This window comes from Eucalyptus grandis, chromosome 8 (assembly GCF_016545825.1).
Source record: "Eucalyptus grandis isolate ANBG69807.140 chromosome 8, ASM1654582v1, whole genome shotgun sequence".
Taxonomy (NCBI): domain Eukaryota; kingdom Viridiplantae; phylum Streptophyta; class Magnoliopsida; order Myrtales; family Myrtaceae; genus Eucalyptus; species Eucalyptus grandis.
In genome coordinates this window covers 64,608,256-64,627,546 of record NC_052619.1, presented here as the reverse complement: position 1 = coordinate 64,627,546, position 19,291 = coordinate 64,608,256, and the positions used below count along the sequence as shown (strand labels likewise).

The window sequence follows — 19,291 nt, the reverse complement described above, 5'->3', positions numbered from 1 at the left end:
AAATCGGAGTTCAGAGATTTTCTAATCATCTCCTTCACCCGCCATTCTCTCTCTCTCTCTCTCTACATCCAGTCGCCACTCTCCAGCAGACGCGGCCATGAAGCTCCTCTCCCCTCCGCCGCCTTCCCTCTCTCGCGCCAATGCCCTCTTCCTCTTCTCCGTCTCGTCCTCCGCCTCGAGGCCCCGCGGGCGCGCCGCCGCGGCGGCTCGCGCCGTCCGGTGCCGCCCGCCCCTCGCCGCCGCCGCCGCCCTCGAGCGGAGGAGGATGTCGTCCGTGCGCGCGTGCGCGAGCGTCGAGGAGAAGGCCGCGCCGGCGGCGAGCGGGTGGGGCAAGGTGTCGGCGGTGCTGTTCGACATGGACGGAGTCCTCTGCGACAGCGAGGAGCCGTCGCGGAGGGCGGCCGTCGACGTGTTCGCGGAGATGGGCGTCGAAGTCACCGTGGAGGACTTCGTGCCTTTCATGGGAACAGGTATCGACACGTTTGTTTGTGTATTTATGTGCGTAAAGGGAAGAATCACTACTTGGCTGCGGAAAAATGAAGTCTTGCTTTCATGTTGCTTCATGGTATAATACGATTTAGCTCAATTTCACGTATATTTGAAAATTCTCACGATCAGGATACTGAGGATATTTCTGATTTTCTTGTTAATTTTATCTTGAGCAAAAATACATGTACTCGTAGCTGAGGCATAGGAAGTATTCTTTTGAGTTCCAATTGTATATGAAGATGAGGCGGGTCATTTGTGAAGTTCTAAAAGGTTGGGCACGCAATGTGAAGATTGAAATTTTATCTGAATGTGAAGACGCGGTTATCTGGTACATAAAGTTTTAGCTCGAGCAATTGGTTGTGCACTCTCTCTGCCGTTCTATCAGAGTAGGCTGTCTCTTTTGGCGCTTCCGTGGCTATTCCATGTTCATTTGCCTCCAGTAATTTTTTGTATAATTGCTAGCGACACTCAGTTTTAACATGAATGACAAGTAGTATTCCATTCTGGTCTTTTTCTTATTCTTTGATCCTGTGCTAAAAGTTTTGTTTTGTTTGTTTCGGATTGTTGAGGAAGAAACTTTTGATATTGGAAATGGACGTTTCCATTCATATTATTGTTTCTTTACCCTGAGTCTATTGGTGCAACACTGGAATTTCATTCTCATTTGATCACTTGTTTCCTCATTGATCAGGTGAGGCAAATTTTCTAGGAGGCGTTGCTTCTGCTAAAGGGGTCAAGGAATTTGACACAGAAGCAGCAAAGAAGAGGTTCTTTGAGATATATTTGGATAAGGTAGTGCTTCAAAGTCCTAAGTTGAAGTTATGAACAAGTGAGTACAGTTCATGTGGACTTGCATTTGTGCCTGAAGAACCATTAACGCTTTTATAACTTTCTGCTATCGTCAGTATGCAAAACCGAATTCCGGCATTGGCTTTCCAGGTGCTCTGGAACTCATTTCTCAGGTTTGTGGATGATAAAGCTCAAGGCAATTGTAAAACAAAATTCATTGCTGCATCTGCTAATAAGTTCATTCAACGAAATGTCTATGCAGTGTAAAAGCAAGGGCCTCAAAGTTGCCGTTGCCTCCAGTGCTGATCGCATCAAGGTTGATGCAAATTTAGCTGCTGCCGGTTTACCCTTGTCAATGTAAGCTACACCAGTTACAACTGCTTGATCATAACTTGTGTCTTGATTCTTGTGTGAGCGAAATATTATGGCTAATTTCAGTTGTGCGTGGGATGGAATCTTCAATCAGTAGGAGATGGACAAATATAGTGTGCCAAGATATAAACCAGTTGAATAGCTTATTTATGAACTCTTTCAGTCATACATGCTCCCTTTTTCTTTCTCTAATGGTACTTCTCTCCTCGTTAAACAGGCAGTTGCTAACTTATGTGGTATGGACTTGAATGAGTTTTTTGCATTATCTTTCTGATGCAGTTGTCTCGACAACTATTCAAGCATTGAGAGGGCATGAGACTTTTCTTCTGATGTGAGTTTTAACCTTGTATTTTATTTCCTATTTTTCTTTTTCTCAGGTTTGATGCTATCGTGCCTGCCGATGCTTTTGAAAACCTGAAACCTGCTCCTGACATATTCTTAGCTGCCTCAAAGATCTTAAATGTGCCACCGAACGAGGTATGCATCCCTAAGTTCTTTAGATGCTTAATATGCTCACAGCATCTCAATCAACAGAAGATTAATCATGTGTGACCAATTATGGTTTCTCCTGGTAGAAAATGATCAGCACTCTAGAAAGAAAGCTCCTCTGGAAAGCCTGTCATATTATCAATTGCAGTGCTCAAGTATTTAAGAAAAATAAAAAAAGAAAGCTTATCCTACTGATTTGTTACCAGCTCAGGAGTGATATATTACTAGAAATTGCACTAGAAGGGATTGTTTCATCTTCATATTTCACTATTTATTCACAGAAAAAGATCTACTCTGTCTTGTTGGTCTTTATTAAATGGATTGCACAGACAAGCAAAATTTGAGATTCTCAGTTTTAGGGCAATTTCCAGAACGATAAGAAGTCTTACAGATGTATTCTGTGGTAATGGAGACAAACTCATGGTAGTGAAGATTGTTATGTGTCTGCACAGAAGGACATGTAACGTAGTCATGGTTATAGTCTAACATGATAGTGATACTTCACTGCAATCAGTGTTACATATATTATCGCTAGCAGTTAAATGAAAGAATATTAGAGGTTGAAGTTTGAAGTTGTCAGTTCATTGTTTCACAAAAAGATCTTCTATTAAGAGAAGATTTAGTAAAACTGGCCCACCAAAACAATTTGCTAGAAGAATTTTCAGGTGCTTTCTGTTTTCAAAATCAGAACAAACTGAAATGTTTGCAAAACAGCCATGCAGTTCAAATATTTCATGCAGCATTGGTGCTGTAACCAGAAAAACTGATCTTGCCTGTCCTGGTCCAGTGTATTGTTATTGAAGATGCTCTAGCTGGAGTTCAGGCTGCCAAAGCTGCACAAATGAGGTAGAAGTAATAGTTGCTTTATTCGTTGTAGCTCAATTCTGTTCTTTCTCAACTGACTATATCTGTCTTTTGATGATATAGTTGTCTAGATAGTCTACTGCTTCAGTTTCACTTGAAATAGCAATCATAAGCTATCTTCTCTTGCATACGGTAAATAAGTTTCTGTTGCTTGCAGATGTATTGCTTTGACGACTACATTATCTGAAGAAAGACTAAAAGTTGCTGGTCCATCCCTTGTCAGGAAGGAGATACAAAGTGTTTCGCTTGATGATATTGTCAGTGGTGGTTCTGGTGACCTTAGTATGTAGTCCTGAGATGCTACTGTTGTCTCTATGTAGCATCATTATGATGAACTTTGTATTGGGAACATATGTTTAACCTACTTGCTTGTAGTGGGCATTTCTTAATCAAAGACTTTTGAGATGCAAGTTGATCTGGCTCAGCTTTATTCTGATTTCTTTAACAATGGTTTTATTGCTTACTTCAATAACTTACTCTGGTTGTCAATTCAAAGCCATTATTAATTAGATAGGCCAGCATGTTGAAAGATTTTCTCATATCAAAAAAGTTACAGGCAATGTTTAAAACCCTTGACGTTACTCTAATGAGAATAAATTATTGCAGATGAGAAGATGCGGGAACCTCAGTATTATGAGTTGTCCACTCAAATCTCATCGGAACTGAAAGATCGAAGTGATAATATTCCAATACAGGATAATAACAATGGAAATTTGTCATCCGCTGTAGGGTAAGTCCCCTTGTATATGTTGAACGTTGATGATGTTGAGTAGAATTTATGTTTTCCACAACCCGCTAATTTTCTCAAATATGACCTACGGCTTTTATGTTGTGGATCGAACTTTATTTCTTTCTATGCTACAACTCGAATCTCTATTACTTAGATGTGCATCCATGTATTCATATCTTCTTCAACTAATCTGAATCACCATTTGAAGTGCAAAGACAAGAGAGTGGACTCAAGTGTGAGGAAGATCATTAAGATGATCCAAGCCTTAAAGAAAAATGTTCCAGTAGTCTCCATTCCTTTCAAGTTACTTGCAGTAGATGATATAATAGCATTTGAGATTTACTTGATGTCAGGAACCTAGTAAATTGTAAAAATCAAATAGGAATGCCTTCATGCAGTTTCTTCCTCATTTTAGATGCTAAGTGAAAGATCTCTTTTGGTAACTTCCGTGGCATAATTCCCAAGTGGAAAGTGAACAGATCTTCTTATATTGCTTCTCTTCACCGGTTTTCATAATACTAAATTAGGTACTACTTTGTCATAAGGTTTTCCTGCTAACCTGCATTACAAATCTGTATGCTACATCTTCATCTATGACATTCCACTCTGATTGTGGAGGTTAACCTATTATGTGCTCTGTGACCTCTACTGCTTATGCTATAATTAAAATTAAAATTGAGAGATGTTTGATTATCAGCCAAAGATCCTGTAGTTGTTCTTCTCTTGCATGTTGATGGGTGAAGTCTACTGGAACGCTGTCATAACTTTCCTCTGGAAACTTGCCTCAGTAACATTTTCAGCTTGAGGTTGGAGATAATCTTTGGACAGGTTGCAGGTTTCTCGCCGGGACTTAGTAAGATACGGAAGTTTGGGTGTAGCCTTGTCTTGTCTCGTCTTCACAGTTGCAAATTGGAAGGTACAGCTTCTGATCAAGAATGTCCTCTCATGCTGAATAATTCTATCATGAGCAATTTGGATTAACTCTGAGTGACTTACTACATAGCAACGTTTGCTTTATTGATATGAAGGTATGGTTGTAGGCAATGCAGTATGCATCCCCTAAAGCACTTTGGAATTTGCTATTTGGAGTTAATCAGCCATCTTTTCAGCAGCGTGAAGGTAATAACACGTCTGTTGTGATAATTTATTTGCATTTGCTCAAATTGCACCAATGTGTGAACAGTTGGTATTCTACATTATTTGCTGGCGAAGTTATTTGACTCTGTTCATCCTTTTATTTTCCTAGTGATATATGAATGGTTGATAGAGAGAAATGGTGAAATTGCGTACTTAATATATTTTTTCAGGTGACTCACGCTATTCAAGAGTTCGACAATTTGTGAATTACATCTCAGATCTGGAATCAAAGTGAGAATTTTGAAATTTTCTCTTGATCCTGATTTTTTTTCAGTGATTTGTCATTCATGTGACATACTCGTCATATGATATTTTTCTATCATGGTTATTCTTCATCGCTAGTTGAACTGACGAGGTTTTTATTATCATAATGAAGGGGATCTGCTCCTCTTGTGCCAGAGTTCCCACCTAAGCTCGACTGGTTAAATACAGCTCCCCTTCAGTTTGGCAGGGTAACTACTGCAATAGCAGACCCTTAACTCTCTTGTTTTGTCTTTGTTTTATGATTGTTCTATCACTTAGCACGGTAGTTGACATTACAACGGTTGCTTTTGCCAACCTGTTGTAAATTAATGTGGAAGATATTGGATCTTCCAATTTAATTAATGCAAAATCACTGGAAAAATAAATGATGAACAATAAGGAACACCAGTGATTTACAATTGTTAGAATCTACTCTACGAGGAGAGCTATTAGAATAATTTAAATATTAAACCATGCCTTCATCTAAGAGCTTAAACTTTTAGAATAGTTGACAGTGGTCTTACAAATCTCATATGGTATCAGAGCAGGAAGTTCTGAGTTTGAATTTTTCCTGGCCTCTATTTACCTCCCTAATTAAATATGTCCATGTTTAGTACTAAGCAAAAAAAAAAAAAAAAAAAAAAAACTAAGCATGAGGGAGAGTATTAGAATAATTTAAATATTAAATCATACCTTTGTCTAACAGCTTAAGTTTTTAGAACAGTTGGCAATGGTTCCACAAAATCTTACAAGAGCCAATAACAAATAATTCACTAATAATCGAAAAATTAGAGTTACAATTGCTCCTATGCTTGAGTGTTTGCTATACCTAGATTACACTCCCAAGCCCACAATGTTTACAAATAAACAATTTAATTTCGATGTAAAGCTCACAACGCAAATCACCATATGTTCAAGTTGCTGTTCATTAGCAAAACAAAAGCTCTTTGTACAACTGCACAAGAAACGTCCCTATATTGTGCACCACTTTCTTTTGTGGAAGGATCCACAACTTCTTTTTCCCTTTTATACGGCTGCAGCAGGTTTTGAAAAATAAAAGCAAAACCTGTTTTTTTATTATCTTTCCTTTGATTACTCCGTGGGTGTGCAAGTAAATATATTTTTAGAGAATATATGTGAGTCCCCTCCTTTTTTGTATGGCCAAAAGAAGTTCCTGTGCAGCAATTGGAGTCCAAGAAGTCAAGCCGGTCCAACTTAGATAATCTTCTCCTACAGGAAGAAAAATTAGGTTCCACCACCCAAGAAATCCAAATTTTATTCAGATTATAAAGAACACTGATTTGAACAAGCAAAATCCTCCAAACGGGGTGGGTTTTATACGTGCAAGATTTTGTGAGACCACGACCAACTGTTTTAAAAGCTTAAGTTATTAGATGAAGGCGTGATTTATTATTTAAATATTCTAACACTCCCTCTCACGTTTAGTTTGGTCTGTCTTTTTTTTTTTTTTTGCCTAGTATGAAGTGTACAATTTAATCGGGGAGGCAAATAGGGTTTGAAAATATTCAAACTCAAGACTCGAGCTCTAATACCATGTGAGGATTTATGGAATCATAACTAATGGTTCTAAAAGTTTAAGTTGTTAGATGAAAGTGTAGTTTAATATATATATTCTAATAATCCCCTTGCATGGGTTGATCTTTGGCCTAAGCCTAAAATGTGGAAATATATAAGTGGGGAGGCAATTAGGGGCTTGGAAAATTTGAACTCAAGACCTTCTACTTTGATATTATATGAGATTTTGTAGGACCACAACCAACTATTCTAAAAGTTTGAGCTATTAGATGAATGTGTGATTTATTATTTACATATTCTAACAATACATAGCTTAAACTCGAGACATAATTTAGCACAACCAATCAACTCTGCCACTTGTTCATTCTTTTTTTCCTGTATGCTGTACAAATAGTTTTAGACCTTCATTGACTGCTTGAAGTGGTCCATGACTCATGTCCACAGGACCCAAGACAAGAGTTCAGGTTGTAATTGACTATGGCAGCTATTTTTCTTAAATTTAGGAGCTCACCATTTATGGCTTTGTACCTGGTAATCTAATATAAAGTTGCAAATCCAATGTCCAAACACTGGAATATGATTTTTTTTTTTTCATGTAATGGACTGGAAAGAGAGAGCCATGTATATGGCCCACATACTGGGAACATTAATGAACTTTTGCAGAATTTTTTAGTGCTAGTGCAGTCCCAACAATAATTGTCCATAGATTCTTACTTTCTGATCCTATGATGTTGGATTCTGCTTGTGCTTTTAGCCAGTCAGCCTTCCCCACTGCAAGGTGGCAAGCATAGGCATATGTTGTGTTTAAATCTCTCTCTCTCTCTCTCTCTCTCTCTCTCTCTCTCATTGCAGGATTTGAGAGGAAAGGTGGTGGTGTTGGACTTTTGGACCTATTGCTGCATAAATTGCATGCACGTTTTACCAGATCTAGACTACTTGGAGAAAAAATATAAAGAGATGCCAGTAAGTTTCTGTTCTTTCTCATGTAAAATCCCACAGATGTCCAAAGACGTGTGTTTTCTTGTGATGAACCTTGCTGGCACAAATGTGCAGCTTCTTTGTTTAAAAATAGTCCATGTTAAATCCACTTCTTCCAAGATACCCTCAATTTATCGATCGTGAAATATAGGGATCTAAGTCTAGGGTACCTGATACTTAGATATTCCACAACATGTGTGAAGAAGTGAAAGGCTATGACCAGTTTTTCACCTTAGGATACTCAGGAACAATCCAGTTTCAGTGAATACTGAATAGGCACATCAACATGTAGCCTTTGCTTTTACTCCTCTTTTTCTCTATTTCTTTTCCCCCTCTTTGATTAGATCAGGAGCCTTTTCTTGATGAAGACTGAGGCAGGGAGGATGTGACCTGTTTCTAATTCTCAGTACAGATAAGGATTTTCATCTTTTACTAACTAGCCGTGTTGGATGTACCTTTTCCACTATCCTTAGGCCTCATTTCATTACCCAGATACAGACTACTGGAATAAAATTGAAGTAATTGGAAATTGGCAATAAGAAATTAAAATGTATTCTCAAATGATGATTTTTACTTATTATCAAGCTATTTCATTCGCTTTTAGTTCTCCATGTAATTTAAAAAAAGAAAAAAAGATACGGCTCATTGTCCTCCAAGAGGATTTAGGAATTAGTACCTAACGTCGATTCGGCCTGTAAACTATAGTTCCGATTAGTAAAGGGGTAGGAAGTGATGGACAAAAAAGGGAGTGGTGTTGATGGAGACCTAGCTAAAGCTTTGTCTCCACCTGTTTAGTTGTCTGTGCATTTTGGTTGAGTTGTCTGTGGACCTTTGAGAAGTCTACTCTATACTCTACAATTTATGAATGTAACCTGTTGTTGTTTGTACTTTGTCATTTGTTGATGTTAATATATTTTCTGCTGTGACACATTGCGTGCAGCTTGCTGGGCATGTGTTACGCTACTTATTATGAACTCACTACAGTGTTCTAGCAAGTCATGTCTATGGTAGTAACAATACATAATCTACACCGAATATTCTTAAAGAATTTCAGATAGTATTTGCATTGCGTCGTACTTCCTTGTGTAACTGTTGTTCCCACTTTATTTATTTGAAGAATCTAATGATAATATATTGCTCATTGACAAGTAATCATGTTTGACTTGGCAGTTTGTTGTCGTTGGAGTGCATTCTGCTAAATTCGATAATGAGAAAGATTTAGAAGCCATTCGCAATGCAGTATTACGCTATGACATCAGTCATCCGGTAAGTCCGACATTTTGAATTAAGATATATGACACATTATGGTCTCCCAAAGTAATTATGTTGTTGAGGAGTATAATGCCTTTTTATGTGTTCTTACACTTTTCTGTTGTGAGTTGTTAACATGTCGCTAGGTGTTTCAGTCATCTGCCTATGAAGAACTATTTATGAGCATGTGCATTATCAAGTTGTTATCTGCCCATGTGCAACCATGTTTCAGTCATCTTATCACAAAATACATATCACTCCCTCATACCAAATGATCTAGACCGTGTCTTATTATTTTTCACAATGTTGTGTCTTTCTTCAATAAAGGATTAGATTGAGCTGTTCAATGGGACATCCTGTGAAATGCATTAACTTTAAGAAAAATGTTAAATATCTGATTATGACTCAAACCAGTGTCATCAGAAAAACCATCTTTATCACGCAACTGTATCTCATGCTTTTCTCACTTGCTTGGAGTAAATATCTTGTCTGATTAGGTTGTCAATGACGGAGAGATGTATATGTGGCGAGAGCTTGGTGTTAATTCATGGCCTACATTTACTGTCATTGGGCCCAATGGTAAGATCCTTGCTCAGCTAGCTGGAGAGGGCCGCCGGAAGGTATTAATACCTAATCTCTGCAAATTCATCAGTACCCCTGAATGGTGTTTTTCTCTACCTAAAAGTTATGATAAGTTCAGGACAGTTGTTTGGTTTTGCTATTAATTTTCAGGAGTTGAAAGAATCCACAAAATATTAAAGTTTATTATTTGTTCCTTTTAGGATCTGGATGATTTAGTTGAGGCAGCTCTTCTCTACTATGGTGGAAAGAAGCTCCTAGAGAACACCCCTTTACCTTTGAAATTGGAGAAAAATAACGATCCTCGCTTATCCACATCTCCTCTGAAGTTTCCTGGGAAGTTGGCAATAGATGTCCTCAACAATCGGCTTTTCATTTCAGACAGTAACCATAACCGCATAGTACTCTCTCTCTCTCTCTCTCTCTCTCTCTCTCTCTCTCTCTCTCTCTCTCTCTCTCTCTCTCTCTCTCTCTCAAGCACAGAAGATCACATGCAATAAGAACACCGTACAAACAGCTACAAGGTGTTGAAATAGGAAGACGAAAATATCATGACAGGCATATCGTATTATCCATTTCCATAGCCCAAGTAATTAAGTGCATGGTATTTGGAAAGCTTTTATCAACCTAAATATTCTATTGTTAGAAAACCATCCCTTGATATTTATATTAGGTTTTCTTTAAGATATGACATGATAAAGCACAAAATTTTTGTGCTATTACTGGTCAAATTTCTTTCTTTCCTTCTTTTTCTTATCATAAGTTTTGAAGTGTTGAAAACATTCAAAACAAAGACACAGAGACAAAGCAAAAGCCAACAGACCATGTGTATACCTCGCGTTGCGTGGTTAATGTGAACAAAGTTTGTGATAACTTGTGGGGAATGTCTTTAGCTGACCATAATGCATTTAAATTGCTTAATTACTCTTATTTCACCCCCAAATTACCTAAGCTGCTTCGTGGAACCCATATCTTTGACGAGTCCAGTTTCAGTTATTTAGACTTGCTGAAGTCTTCCAAAAAATTGATAGCTTATTTTGCAATACTTCCATGACACCTTTGATTCCATATTTATGTCTCTCCCACTATAATGATAGCTTTGAAGTTCTTGACATAGGCAGAATAGCATCAAATAATATACCGTGCTTGATGTTCAGGTGGTGACCGATCTGGATGGGAACTTCATTGTCCAAATTGGTAGCACGGGAGAGGAGGGCTTACGTGATGGTAACTTTGATGAAGTCACCTTCAATCGCCCTCAAGTGAGGTTCTAGAATTTTTCATCACCATCATGCTTTCAAAAAAAGTAATAAAATTCATAACCATTCTATTGGTACAATAGCTCACTGTCTCCCAATCTTGGTGAATCTAGTGAGTTGATACTGACATTTCATGCTAAGGTTCTGCACTTATGTTTTACATTTGATATTGACTACTAGTGTGGCAATTTTGGGATATTCTGCATCTGCAGGGCCTCACCTACAATCCAAAGAAAAATATCCTATATGTGGCAGATACGGAAAATCACGCTCTAAGGTAAATGGAAACATCATAGAATTCATTAATCTTTCCAGCAGGAGTTAGACAATTTTGCTGATGTTACTGGTAATCAAGATTTCAAAAGACCTTATTCTTTAGTTAGACAGTGAGCTCTTTGCTAAACTTGTCTGGTTCTTTTATTGTAAAGAAGCATGGAAGTTACTTGTCTTGAAATAAAGAGGAGATTACCAATGTATCATACCAATCAGTTAGGTTTCATCCTGTGGCTGCAGGGAAATTAATTTTGTTAACGAGACTGTGCGTACTCTTGCTGGAAATGGGACCAAGGGTTCAGACTATGAGGGTGGAGGAAAAGGAATGGATCAGGCGAGTTTTAAATACAAATTTCAATTCTTTGAGCTACATATCACTGTGTGCATGCTCAAACTTAAGCTTTCCAGTGCACATTTTCTTTGGTAGACTATAGCTGAACATGACACCTGCTTTTAGATGCAAAACACCTTTTATGCTAAAGTTTACCGTCATTTTCAGCTTCTCAATTCTCCTTGGGACGTTTGCTTTGAGCCATCGAATGAAAAGGTTTACATTGCAATGGCTGGTCAACATCAAATCTGGGAACATGATACATTAGATGAAGTGACCAGGGCTTTTAGTGGCAATGGTTACGAAAGAAATTCAAATGGATCAAGGTACGGTGTAGAGAAAACATGATTTGTACTATTCTTTTGTAATTGGGTTAGCTTCAGCTGATTTGCTTTCTTGAAACTGCACTGGAGGATAAAGTTTTGAATTCTGATGCATTAGACATTTTTACATGGTTTGACAATCAGCTTCTTTCTTACTCTAGTTAGACTTACGCGATTTTTATGGTCACTGTGCTATAGAAAGCTCAACTATCATAATTTGAAGCTCGTTGACTGAACATGCTCTTTACATAATGTCATGAGTTTTGCATGACTTGACTTTGAATTGGACTCTCATTTCCAGAGTCCACTTTGCTTTGCTTATTAGAAAGAATATTGACTGTTTGTAATGTAGCTTCAAGTTTTAACATAGGATTTAGATGAACCTCGAATTAGCCTAGTGTTTACTGCTGTTCTTATGCTCTGCTTTGTTTAGTTCTTTCTTTAGTTTCTTTTATTGTAACACTAGAATGACATTTTCTTCCTTTTGTTTTTAATTAATTTAGCCCTTCAAGCACTTCCTTTGCACAGCCTTCTGGAATTTCATTATCTCCTGGTAAGATCTCACAAAAATTTCTCCACATAAAGCCCTTAGCACATAGATGTGAACATTGAGGATGATGGTCCAAAGTCCATGCTTTCCTGTAGATTTCAAAGAGGCCTATATAGCTGATAGTGAGAGTAGCTCCATCCGAGCAGTTGATTTGAAAACAGGAGGATCAAGATTGCTAGCTGGCGGTGACCCACTTTTCTCGGAAAATCTTTTCAGAGTAAGTCCTACCCTATGTCAAGAAAAGTATTCGGTTAGAACATCAGAGCAGAGATTTTCATCTTACAACTGCTTTTACTCCAGATTCTAGTCTGATAATGTGATTTTTACAGTTTGGAGATCATGATGGGACAGGTTCTGATGTACTTCTGCAACATCCGTTGGGAGTATCATATGCAAAGGATGGTCAAATATACATAGCTGATAGTTACAACCACAAGGTAGTTGAATTCCTTAAGAAATATGAATTTTTTTGACTTCAGTAAACTGACAAGAAGAGGGTAGAATGTGTAAATAAGCCATTATTGCTCTCATTCTTCAGCTGGGCTAGAAAGCATAATTCATATACATTGTTGTGGATCACCATTATTACTTGATCTGCATTACATGATGTTCTGTGGATCGCTAGTAGTGGCCTAAATGCTGGACTATGTACTCGACATACATGGCCAGGCCTACTGGCCAAGTTTGAGAGTCTCTGATATAGCAGATGCTGATTCACTACAGTCCTACTATTCTATTGCAACAACTTTTGTCGAGAAATCACTCTTGCAGCTTCCCTCAATCAGTCTGACTGGGAAAAGTTTCAAATGCCACAGTGTGTCTAAACACCACCCATGAGTGGACAAACCGCAAGATTGTCATGTTTTCAGGGTCAGATATGAACCCTAAATATGAGAACAAGCAGACACTGATGTCATAGGCAAAAAAGCTGCTCAATCTGAGAGCCAGCTGATCTGTCATTTATTTAGAAGAAGAGCTGTCTGATCAAAGATTACTTCCAGTCAATCTGCTAATGACTTTCATCACCCTCTAGGTGCTGTACACTCTAAGAATAGTTCAATAGTCTGATCGGATGTTGAGACTTGGGAGTAATGCACTCTTCACCCAATTTTGTGACTAAGTCTGAAAGGCTCCTCAAGTTATTTTTTAAGTAGCTGTTTACAAGAAAACATTTTTGAATATTCTTATGGAACCAATGTTCATTCCTCAAACTTAACTGACAATCTCAGATTAAGAAGCTGGATCCAGTTAGTAAGCAAGTTACCACTGTAGCAGGGACAGGAAAAGCCGGTTTCAGGGATGGCACACCACTGACCGCTCAGGTCCATATCCCTTTTCTTGCTCTAGACTTCAGATGATTGGCTCAATCTACTGTTTTATGAACTTCTGGAAGAAACTATGTTATATGGAACCAAAAGATTAGTTCCTGAAGTTCTCATCTTATGTAATTCTCTAAATGTTTTTATAACTATGATAACTAAATACGGCAATGACGTGTAAAGTATTGAGTCCTTCGTGCTTTGATTTACTTCCCCAGATTACTCTATAGCCTCTGGCAAAAGCTATATAGTCCATGGAGTCTAAATATGCATTTTGTTGCTCATGTCTTTGTCCTGTCTGTGGAACCTTGCTGATTTAAAGCATTTATGGACTTCATGTGCCATTTATTTTTGAATTAGCTTTGTCTTATTAGTCTTCATTTTGCTGTTCTTGTGTATTCCTTATGTACTTGAACAGTTTTCTCTATTGAACAACTTATTACTTGATCCAAAAATAGAAAAGTGCTATAATTGGTTGATAGATTTATTTGAAACTACTTTGCCTCAGTTTCCTAAGTTGTACTTCAAGAAAACATTTCTAGAAACTACAAATCACAAGTAAAATTCATGAATTTCCTCAATTTATCATGGTCATATTCTGCTGACCACGATATATCCGAAGAACACGAATTAGAATTAACAATAATGTGCTTTTCTGGCATTATTGTCAAGAAGAAATACTCTTTCCTCTTCACTTCTTCCACATGCTGTGTATAAATGACAGAGGAAGATATCTTTTCCAACTTCTGCCGGTTGACTAGTTTGTGGCTTAAACTATAGTGACTCTGTACTTGTTTCTACAGCTTTCGGAGCCAGCTGGAATTACTGAAGGCGGAAATGGTGATGTTCTTCTGGAATGATCTGTGCTCAATTCTGATTAACTGTTTTATAGCTTGTACTAGGAATTTTTGTCATGTAGATATGGTGCCCTTAACATATGAATTTGGGAATTTATTTAGAGAAGCAATCTGATCCAATATGATCCCTTTTTGTATTTTTCCAGGAAGGTTATTCATAGCCGATACTAACAACAATGTAATCAGATATCTAGACTTGAATAAGGAAGGAGCTGAAATTCTTACTTTGGAGCTGAAAGGAGTCAGACCTCCTGTGCCCAAATCTAGAACTTTGAAGCGCCTCAGGAGTCGAACGTCCTCTGAGACACTGACAGTTAAGGTTGATGGAATCTCGTCTAGTGAGGGCAATCTTGGCCTTAAGATATCATTACCTGAAGGATATCATTTCTCAAAGGTGCTGGCCCTCTTTCTGAGATACTTATGGCCTTGAACTGCTTTGCTCAATGGAATTTATTGTGTCTTTTGCTACCACTAAATGTTGAAAATCTGTATGAGATTAATACTCTCTTCTATTACACTACACATTAACTTTCAGTTTTCACATGCAGGAAGCGCGCAGTAAATTTTTTGTTGAAACTGAGCCTGAAGGTGCAGTTTCTGTTGAACCCTTGGATGGCAGTCTTGATTCGGAAGGATTGTGCAATATTCATTTTAAGAGGTCCTCCCCTTCAGCTTCGATGGGAAGGATATACTGCAAGGTACAGTTTCCCATAAAAGTTCACATTCAGGTTGATAACTGAAATTTAATGGCCTTTCTGATGGATATTCATACAAAGGCCTTGCGTGAAAGTGAACGAACTCATGTTTGGAGGTGCAACCTCCAGAGGCTTCAACTGCGCCAAAGGCCTCGATAGACATAGACTGCAACGTAACTCTAGATTTAGATTCTAAATGACGTTCCTCAAAATCAACTAAAGGGTCCATGATATTCCGACATTTCAGGAGAAAATAATTAGCTCTTTGCTGGTAGAATTATGTTGCTGCAGACTTGAGTAGTTTACTAAAGCATTTGGAAAGCATTTGGAACAATGTTAATCAATTGGTAGAGGTCAGAGTTGATGTTTGAAATATTTAATTCTGAAATACATTCTCTTGATTCATACTTCATTCAATTTTATACTTATTAGTTTACTGTGATTGCAAGAATAAGTTCCACCTGTTTTCCTTCTTTCGAACTCTTCATTCTATGAGGAGATTGTTCTCCTAGTCATTCCAATTTGCTAGCACTTTCATTCACATTGGCTTCTGGAAAATTTTGCATTTTGTTTTTCAGCGAAATTTAGAATGGAAACCCATATAATTAAACAGTCTGAATCCAAACCTCATTCAGGGAAGAGGCATTGTTGTTTGTTGGTGAAAATGGGATCTTTAATCACTGTCTTAAGTACTATCTGTCTAAAGAAAATGTGACTAACCCGGCTTTTTGCTGCAGGTCTACTATTGCAAGGAGGATGAGGTCTGCTTATACCAGTCTCTGGTTTTTGAGATACCTTTCCTAGAGGAAACGGACTCTAGCGTGGTAGAAAAAACGCTAACCTATGTTGTTAGGCCTAGATCTCCGTCAAACAGCTTACAGCTTCCTGCCACCACCTAAGAGTCAATATCAGGCAGAATAACACTGGAAGGGAAGCGGGAATTTCTCACTGCGACAAACTCAAACTGATTGGACAGGTAGAACAAGCATGCAGCTGTATGTTTTCTGATTGGAAGGATGGAAGAAGTCAAGTGACTCTAAGTCGTCCTATTTCTTGCTCATTTGATTTCATATTGCTGCAAAATTTTCTTTACAGACTCAAGATCAGAGTTAATTAGTAAATACAATTATTTCCTGTAAGATCACACTGTTATAGATCAATAAATCCCATTGATCGAGAGGATGATCTTAATCCCTCATTGTGATGTAACTTCCCAATATCTGACTTGAAACTCTGCTCTGCACAAATCTACCTCCAACCAATGTCAGGGTTGTTGTTGCCCAATAACTGCTTACGCTGTACTAGAGTTTTAATGTATAGATTAGGGAGCAAACCTGGTCAGTAGCATCCCTGATTTCCATTGTATGGTGGTTTGTTGTTTAGAATGATGTTATCATTATCGTTACAAGTTTCTTATCATCATTATCCTTATCCTTGTTTTCAAGACAAGCAAAGGATCAATTCCTTCAGGAGGCATACACTCGTGCGGCGTTTTCTTTCGATTGGGTATATGATGACCTTTGGATTCAATTATCAGGAACCTCTTAAACTAATGTTAATCCATTCTTGTTCTAGAGCTACAGATAAGTTCCCCCAGCGCCAACCACGGGTGATGTATTTTCTTAATGATTTCGATGCTTGGGCAAAGCCTTCACTTCAAACAAGGCGGCACTGACGCATAGTTTAATAAAATCAACTGACGCTTTAAGGTGGCTCTGTTGGGTGAGGAGTATTATATTAGCCTTTGACAGCGAAAAACGTGTTCGCTCCACCAAATCCCATGTTCATCCAATTCCCAGCATCTGTCTTTCTTTGATCGTGGGTGTGTTTTGGTTCACTGATCCTGATCATCTCACTTTAAAAATAGGTAGCTTCTGCATTCATCTGAGTAGAGAGAGAGAGACTTGGTCGCCACATTTCACACCGAGACCAAATCGCACTCAGGCGGCGCTTTATCTGTATCTGCCAAGTTGGTGTTTAATCAAAGCCCGGTTGAGCGGTCACAGCAAGCAAGAAAACAAAGCAAAAAACAATCATTCGTACCAAAAAAAGGTTGTAATTTAAAGTTCAGGTTGAAGTGAGACAAAATTCAATCATATAGTCCGGCGACGGCAGCACCTCATTGGTGCACAGGAGCATTTTTCTTCATTGCTGACAAAACAAGTGCCTTGCTCCAAGTCAAACCCCACCCCCATAATATAAGCATAAGCACCAATAATCAAAGAGACCCGTTTCCAGACTTGGTGCGATAATGACAAACGGACTTTAGTATTAAAGTAATTGAGGAACCCATGTGAGAGGGACCGAGACACCCCATTTTGTCTAATTGCTTCAATTAAAGACATCGCCGAATGAAACCTGACAGTCCTTTTTCCCATGAATGAGAAGTAACCTAGAGGAATGGATAAGGATGACTCTGAGAGAGAGAGAGAGAGAGAGAGAGAGGACTCAAAGATCAACTAGCATACAAAAGTTAATCATTTGCAGATTGCGTTAGTGTCTTGTTAATTCCATGCACGACATATTATTCTGCTATCATGGAAAGAATCCAACCCATGCCATTAGCTGTTCATGTATCCGAATCTCAAGAGCCCTATCGACTCCATTCCAACTTAAATATCGCACAAAGATCATGTGACGATTGTCTCAGAACCTCAATAATCCCACCTTCAGGATACTACCACAATCAATCGAAAAAAAAAAAAAAAAAAAAAGGAACTAATTCTGGAAAAAAAAAAAAAAAAAAAATAGTTGTTTCATTCACTGAAATCTACTAATTCTAATTGCATGTTTGGGAATTTATCTATTTACAGTTTAAAGGTCAAAATGAGGAGACCAAAGGTTCCATAAAAATTACCCCCAAAGTGCTGGTGTTTCTAGAAGATTAGGTCATTGTACATGATCCTTTCCTTGAGTGTATATATGATTTTGCACATCTATACACGACTAACATTGCATTAATTGATTATCAACCTTTAAAAAAAAAAAAATTGGGACTGACTAAACAAAAATGACATTTAAGCCCTGTCTCAAGCAAGGGGACAAGCTTTCTGGCCTGTCGTTGTCTGGTGCATGTGCTCATCTTATACTTTTCAACCTTATATACTTGTCCCTAGCAATCTTAATTTACTCATTTATATAATATACACCCTCCAAGAATATACTATTTGGGTGATTATTGTCCTTCTTTTGTGGCTCCGCTTTGGTGCACCCTCAACCTAGAGGCTTAACATAATCACTAAAAGCTCTATTATTGGAGATTGAAACATACAGAAATTATTCTAAGAATTTTCACCTCATTTCAACTCTCCCTTAGAAGAAATTGTTCATTTCTTTCTTTTTTAAATATGATGTTAGTAAATTGTGGACTCCACATGAGTAATCTACCAATGAAATATTCATCCTAGGTTCAAAGTGAATTGTGGACTCCACATGAGTAATCTACTGATGGAAGAATCATCCTAGGCTCAAATAAACATCAGAGAAAACTATGCAATGATTGTAGTGTCCATGTTGATTGATACAAGTGATTTTTCAAGGAGATAACCGAAAGTGTTCATGATTTTTCAGGTTCTTCTTTTGGTTTTTAATCACTTATGTGGATAACACATTCTCATTCTGGAAGGAAACTAATTTGAGAGAGAGAGAGAGAGAGAGAGAGAGTGATAATAATGGAGAGGAAAAAGGCAGAAGGTGGAAGCCTGCACTATGCAGGAGCAATGGGGATAAAACCTGTCCACACACAGCAAAAAATGAAAAATCAAGAATAATAAATTAAAAGGAAAAGAGGGCCGCATGAGTCCAAAACACATGCTTTATAAAAAGCCAAAATAGAGGCAAAAATGTTTGATAGAAAGTGTCATGAAAGCAACCCACATGCATTCATCTCCTTCCTCCTCTCTTTATGGTCTCTGTTTTTCTATTTGTTTCTTTGCCCTAATCATTGCCCACATAAATACAAAGCATCAAGCAACCCCACACACCACCCAGCCCCAATTAGTGCAAGCCACCACCACTTTTTCCATCCAATAAACCTTTTCCACATCATCAAAGTCCATTTTTTTCCCAAAAAGAAAGGACAAAAATTTAGGGGTAGAGAGATATGACATATAAAAATTTTCCGCCCCACCTTGCAAGACACGATAAGAGAAGTGAACACATGCTGCCCCATGATTGTGAACACATAGGTAGGTGCTTTCATGGGTGTCAAACGATCTGGTTTCCTGT

General features: G+C 38.0%; 1 protein-coding gene across 1 annotated transcript; it reads left to right on the top strand.

The window, feature by feature from the left end:
- Positions 1-16,322, top strand: LOC104414679 (protein SUPPRESSOR OF QUENCHING 1, chloroplastic). The gene is made up of 28 exons (XM_010025837.3): positions 1-470; positions 1,181-1,281; positions 1,395-1,451; positions 1,541-1,635; positions 2,028-2,127; positions 2,927-2,985; positions 3,161-3,285; positions 3,610-3,733; positions 4,562-4,649; positions 4,774-4,852; positions 5,041-5,101; positions 5,247-5,322; positions 7,502-7,612; positions 8,798-8,893; positions 9,376-9,498; positions 9,661-9,858; positions 10,615-10,719; positions 10,929-10,993; positions 11,230-11,323; positions 11,489-11,646; positions 12,147-12,196; positions 12,289-12,410; positions 12,523-12,630; positions 13,423-13,515; positions 14,316-14,352; positions 14,516-14,763; positions 14,918-15,067; positions 15,802-16,322. The coding sequence occupies exons 1-28, from the start codon at positions 98-100 to the stop codon at positions 15,961-15,963; spliced, it is 3,258 nt and encodes a 1,085-aa protein (XP_010024139.2). The 5' UTR covers positions 1-97; the 3' UTR covers positions 15,964-16,322.
- Positions 16,323-19,291: the final 2,969 nt, after the last annotated feature.

Coding starts and splice junctions, on each gene's coding strand:
- LOC104414679 (XM_010025837.3), top strand. CDS start 98: ATGAAGCTCCTCTCCCCTCCGCCGCCTTCCCTCTCTCGCGCCAATGCC. Junction 5,102..5,246: donor ATCTCAGATCTGGAATCAAA/GTGAGAATTTTG, acceptor ATCATAATGAAG/GGGATCTGCTCCTCTTGTGC. Junction 8,894..9,375: donor GCTATGACATCAGTCATCCG/GTAAGTCCGACA, acceptor TTGTCTGATTAG/GTTGTCAATGACGGAGAGAT.